We start from the raw sequence: 5149 nt of genomic DNA, 5'->3' as shown, positions 1-5149 counted from the left end.
AGTAATATATATTAGGGGCAAAACTACACATTAACTTTGGCTCGATGTGCAATGTTACACATGAACTAACATCATTATTGATATAACATCATTTTATGTTTACATGTTACATATACAAATAACTATACTTACCTAATATAAAAATGTGTTCATTTTTTTGTATGTATAATTGAATTAAAATACTTATGTATACATGTTAACTAAAATTAAAAATTAAAGTTTGATATGTATAATCATAAAAAAAAATCAAACTCTATATGTATCAATCCTTACATAAAAATATATATATATAAACATATTACAAATTTTGGAAGATGTTCTATAAAAAGGAAATTGAAAGTTGCTTATATATGTTTGAACAGTGTGTCATTCTTCATTTAGATATTAACTGTTCAAACTTTCAATTACGTCAATAACCAACCATTTAGGAAAACATTATGTAATCGTAAACCAAATCCTTATGGAAGCTACGAATAGAACAATGATTGGAAACACTGGCATAAAACACTTTCACATAAAACCCAAACTCGAAAACATAAACAACTGTCATCCAAACTCCAAAACAGTACCATATCTGAAATTTCAAACAAAATTTCTAGCTTAAATGTGCTTTAACAGTCATTGATGTAATTATAAACGCCAAAACAACTAGTATCCTATTATGCCTTATCGGCCTTGGCAGCAGTGGCAGCAGCTTGTCCTCTGAGCCTACCAGTCCTCCTAGCAGCAATAAGACCAACCTTTTGTCCAGGTGGAGCATCACGTCTAACTGTACTAGCATGACCAATGTGTTGATGGTTACCACCTCCGTGGGGATGCTCAACTGGGTTCATAGCCACACCACGAACCTTAGGCCAGCAGTTCCTCTTCACTCTATACTTGTGGAAAGCATTACCAGCCTTAAGCAGAGGTTTCTCAGTCCTACCACCTCCAGCAACCTGCCCAATCATGGCACGACAACCACTTGGAACAATCTTCTTCGAACCAGATGGAAGCTTGATCCTGTAAAATTACAATCCAAAAGTCTCACTACCAAAACAACTAATTAATCCACACTTCCCCAACCATGTTACCATCCCTTGAACCTGTGAAGAAAATGATATTTCACATCTAAGAACGAAAATAGTAATCTAAGTCAACCCATCCAACTAAAACCTCAGTAGAAGGTTTAGTCTACCTAAGAGATGCTATTCCTTTTTACATTACATCAATTCATAGTTCAAGCTAGGTCAATCCCAGTCCTTCACATCCAATATGTTTTCTTTATTTCTCACGAGGTAGGCCTATATATGAGCACATATAATTATTGCAAATTATATACATAGGATAAGCAATAACTAAAATAATATACGACAATAATGATAACAGATCCAAATAACAATCAGGCATCAATCATATCCAAATCAAAATTGAAGTTAAAGCATAGCAAGAATCAGTGACCTGGTGGTGTCGTTATCAGGGTTGTGACTAATAACAATAGCGTAATCACCAGAAGCCCTAGCGAAAACCCCACGATCACCGACATGATGCTCGACGTTGCAAACGACAGCTCCTTCAGGGATAGATCTAAGAGGCAATACATTTCCGACCACAAGAGTAGCCTTCTTACCACAATAGACGAACTGTCCAGTGTACATACCCTCGGCGGCAACGAAAAGCTCCTTCTGCTTCTTGTAACGGAAAGGGTGACGGAAGACGACACGGGCTAAAGGAGCGCCACGGCCAGGGTCGTGTATGACATCGGTGACAACACCCTTGAGGTAGCCATTTCGTTCACCGAAGTCGAGGCTGCGGAAACGAGCAGGACCCTTGCGGTGGTGGGTGTGGGCCTTGAAGACGGAACCAGCACCCTTACGTTGAGCTCGGATGACTCGACCCATTCAGTGAATGTGTGTGTGAATGTGGGAGATCTCTCTCTTGGAGACGATCTAGGGGAGGGCAGTGAAATGGGCAAAATGGAGGTTGAGGGTTAGGGTTTGCTCGATGATGTATAAATGATGATTTATAGGGTTTTTTGTTGTTGGGCTTCTGATTTTGGGAAAGAAACAAAAAATTTGGGTTGGGCCAGATGGGCATATGAAGTGCAATTCTTTTTTTATTATTTAAATCTGCTGGATTTTATTATAACCCTAAAACCAACTAGAAGAAGTCCAAAACTATAAGACATCCACAACATAAATACTTAGAGAAAACAGGCTTCGTGAATAACATGGCCCAATCCAGCAAACAACGTGATTTTTGTAATGTGATATTACCAAAAAATCTAAGATTATGTAATGAGATTATGAGGATGTAATATTATGGGATGAAATGTTCGGTATGATACATTACTTTAATTTATTTGGGTGGCGGAATATAAAATTATAGTAATAAAATAAAAAGGCATTGATATTCAGATCTGAATTGGATGGGGAAAAATGACAATGTTATATATTGAAATCAACGTCTCAAATTAGAATTATGTTTAACTCAGGATGAATTTCTTCACAAATTATGTAAAACCTATTGCCTAGTTTTTCTCCAAATCTTCATTTTAAACTTTTCCATGAAGTTCACAAACTCATCACCTCAACAAGTAAAAGCATCCTCGAAAGAAAGAGAATACCACATCGACCAAAATCAAAAGGGACTAATTGTATATATAGCCCTTTCTCTCCTTATTGGTCGCCGAGCTTGGTAACTTGAGCTTGTAACCTGAGTAGGAGGTTTTAAGGTGATGGAATGCGGGTTTGGCTTTGCTTGAGTTGGATCTCGAGCTGTTTTAACATTGGTTTGCCCGTTCCAAGTTGAGAGTTGAGCCAAGGGACTTGATTGTAAACTTCGAGTCTCGTGGTTCCTAGAGTGGATGGATCTGCAATATTTAGCATGTTTGTTGAAGCATACAACATAGAGAAAATCCAACTTAAATTCATGAAGCAAAAACTTGGTTACATCCCACATCAACCAAACTATATTAAATGGTTGTAAGCCTTTTTATATCCACTCATCCACAAAGCTATTTTTCCTGCTAAGTAAGGTGCTAAGGTGATGAAACAAGGTTCAACTCAAAGCTTTAATTTGTCATTGGTTATTAGTGCCCAAATTGTCCTTTCTTTCTTCTACTAGAAAGATTTACTTAAAGTATGGGAATTAATTCTTAAATTTCTGGGGGAAGGTTGAGTGTGAGGGTTTATGCGGAAGACTTATAAGGATATTACAAAAGTAAAGTAAAGGAAAGTTTTACAAAGAAAAGCTAAAAAGAAAAAGATACTATAAAAGATCGATGCCTATACAATTGATTTCCTTCCTATATTTATAGTTGAATTTCTTAATTCTATACAATTGTTTTTTGAATCCCACACAGTGTTCCTAATAAGGATCCTGTCTTTTTGTGGATGTGGTTACTTCCACGTTGTACTTCTTTAATTGCATGCACCTGGTTGCTTCCACGTTACATGGTTGAATTGATTGTAATCTGACATCATTAATGGTTGCTTCCATCATTGATTGCATCATAGTTGATTTGTTGTGTCCATCTTACAAATTTTTTTGTTTGTTTGTGGTTTTCACATTATAGATTTTATGTTGCCAAACTTTTTGTTTGCTAGTGGATGACCTTTTTCTTGAGTTGCTTCTTTTCTTAGTATCATCTTTTTTTTGTTTTTATCTTTCTTGGATGTTGTTAGATTCATTTCTTCAATTTCATCCAAATTTAATGAATCAAATGAAATCTTGGTGAATTCCAATTCTCCCATGTGCTTCTGATTTTTTCTAGAATGTGAGATGGAAAATCTTCAATTTCTATGTTGGCTATCTTTTTTAATATTCGTACAGATTTTTCATCTCTTTCTTCAGAATGATATGCCAATATTCTTCTGCCATCGATCCGGAGTTTATAATCTTTTTTTTGAAGAAGATATTTGGCTTTAGCTATTAAATCAATCCCAGCTTGGGTTTTATAATAATCTAAATCATTGTGACATCTGTCAATTGTTATTTCCAAGTGTTCTTTATTTTATTTGACAGTAGATAACTCAGGGCTTGCAATTATCTTCTGAATAATCCATATTTGATAAGGCTGATAAAATTTTTCTTTTTTAGCAATACCAATAAGACTGCATATTTGTATATAAAAATAGTAGAAAATGTCATCATTGTGTATGATGTTTGATAATGTCGTTTTAACGACTGCAGGAAAATCTTTTAAAAGATGAAAAGAAAAGCTTTGTACTATTATTTCTTTTATAAAACCCCATTCAATACTAATTATATCGAACGGTTCATGATCTAATCTAAATTTGATAGTAGGAATCTCTTCTCCTATATCATTAGTAAAAATATAAGCTTGTAGAAAATATTCGAAAATACTTTTTAAATAAAGCTTGTTGTTTGCAAAGGTCTCCATTTATTTTGTTAAATATTTCTATAGGTAAAATATTTCTAGCTTTATTATATAAGCATATTCTAAATACTTTATTCATAATGGGACTATATTTCCTTTATCAAGAAAATATTGAAATATATCAAGAAGATTGTTTATCTCCTTAATTTCCATAAAATATATTTGGAATTCATCCCAACCCCTATATAAAATAGATTTTAATAGTAAATCTTCACTTTATTTTCTTTAGTTGTTTTTCAACTAAAAATAATGAAAGCTTACTAAGAGTTCTTCTGAAATTTGCTTTTTGGTCAGAAACATGAGTTTTCCATATTTCATTAATAAACTTATATAAATCTGGTAATAAACCAGGATTATAAAAACCTTTTATCTCTTGAATTTGTTGTTTGTTATTGTTTCAACAAATTCTCTACTCCCTTAATCATATTAGCATAGCTGGCTTGAAATGCCACATTTGGATCTTGGGACCATTGTGATTGACTTACCATTTTTGATTTCAATGATAAAGAAGTTCCAATAGGTTGATTTACCATTGGATAAGGCACATAATATCCTTAATTAAGATAAAATGGTACTTGTGCAGGTACAGATCTTTGTTTGGAATTTGTTGTTATTTTCCCTTTGTTGGGCTTTTTATGAACAGTTGTCCATTCTCCAACTGTTTCTTTTATTAGAGGTTTTTTTACCTCTATCCATAAGTACTTTATATAATAACATAAAAGTACATAATTTATTCTTTTAATGGTGTAAAAGTTTTATTACACACAA

The 5149-nt window shown here is 33.7% G+C and overlaps 1 protein-coding gene across 1 annotated transcript; it reads right to left on the bottom strand.

Moving 5' to 3' along the window:
- Positions 1-544: 544 nt before the first annotated feature.
- LOC105777057 (60S ribosomal protein L8-3) lies at positions 545-1983 on the bottom strand. The gene is made up of 2 exons (XM_012600111.2): positions 1441-1983; positions 545-1002 (listed from the first exon to the last, which is right to left on the bottom strand). Exons 1-2 carry the CDS (start codon positions 1878-1880, stop codon positions 660-662), a joined length of 783 nt encoding a protein of 260 aa, XP_012455565.1. The 5' UTR covers positions 1881-1983; the 3' UTR covers positions 545-659.
- Between the last annotated feature and the right edge of the window lie 3166 nt (positions 1984-5149).

The sequence above is a fragment of the Gossypium raimondii genome, chromosome 10 (assembly GCF_025698545.1).
Source record: "Gossypium raimondii isolate GPD5lz chromosome 10, ASM2569854v1, whole genome shotgun sequence".
NCBI classification, from domain to species: Eukaryota; Viridiplantae; Streptophyta; class Magnoliopsida; order Malvales; family Malvaceae; genus Gossypium; species Gossypium raimondii.
This window is presented reverse-complemented; position numbering and strand designations above follow the sequence as displayed.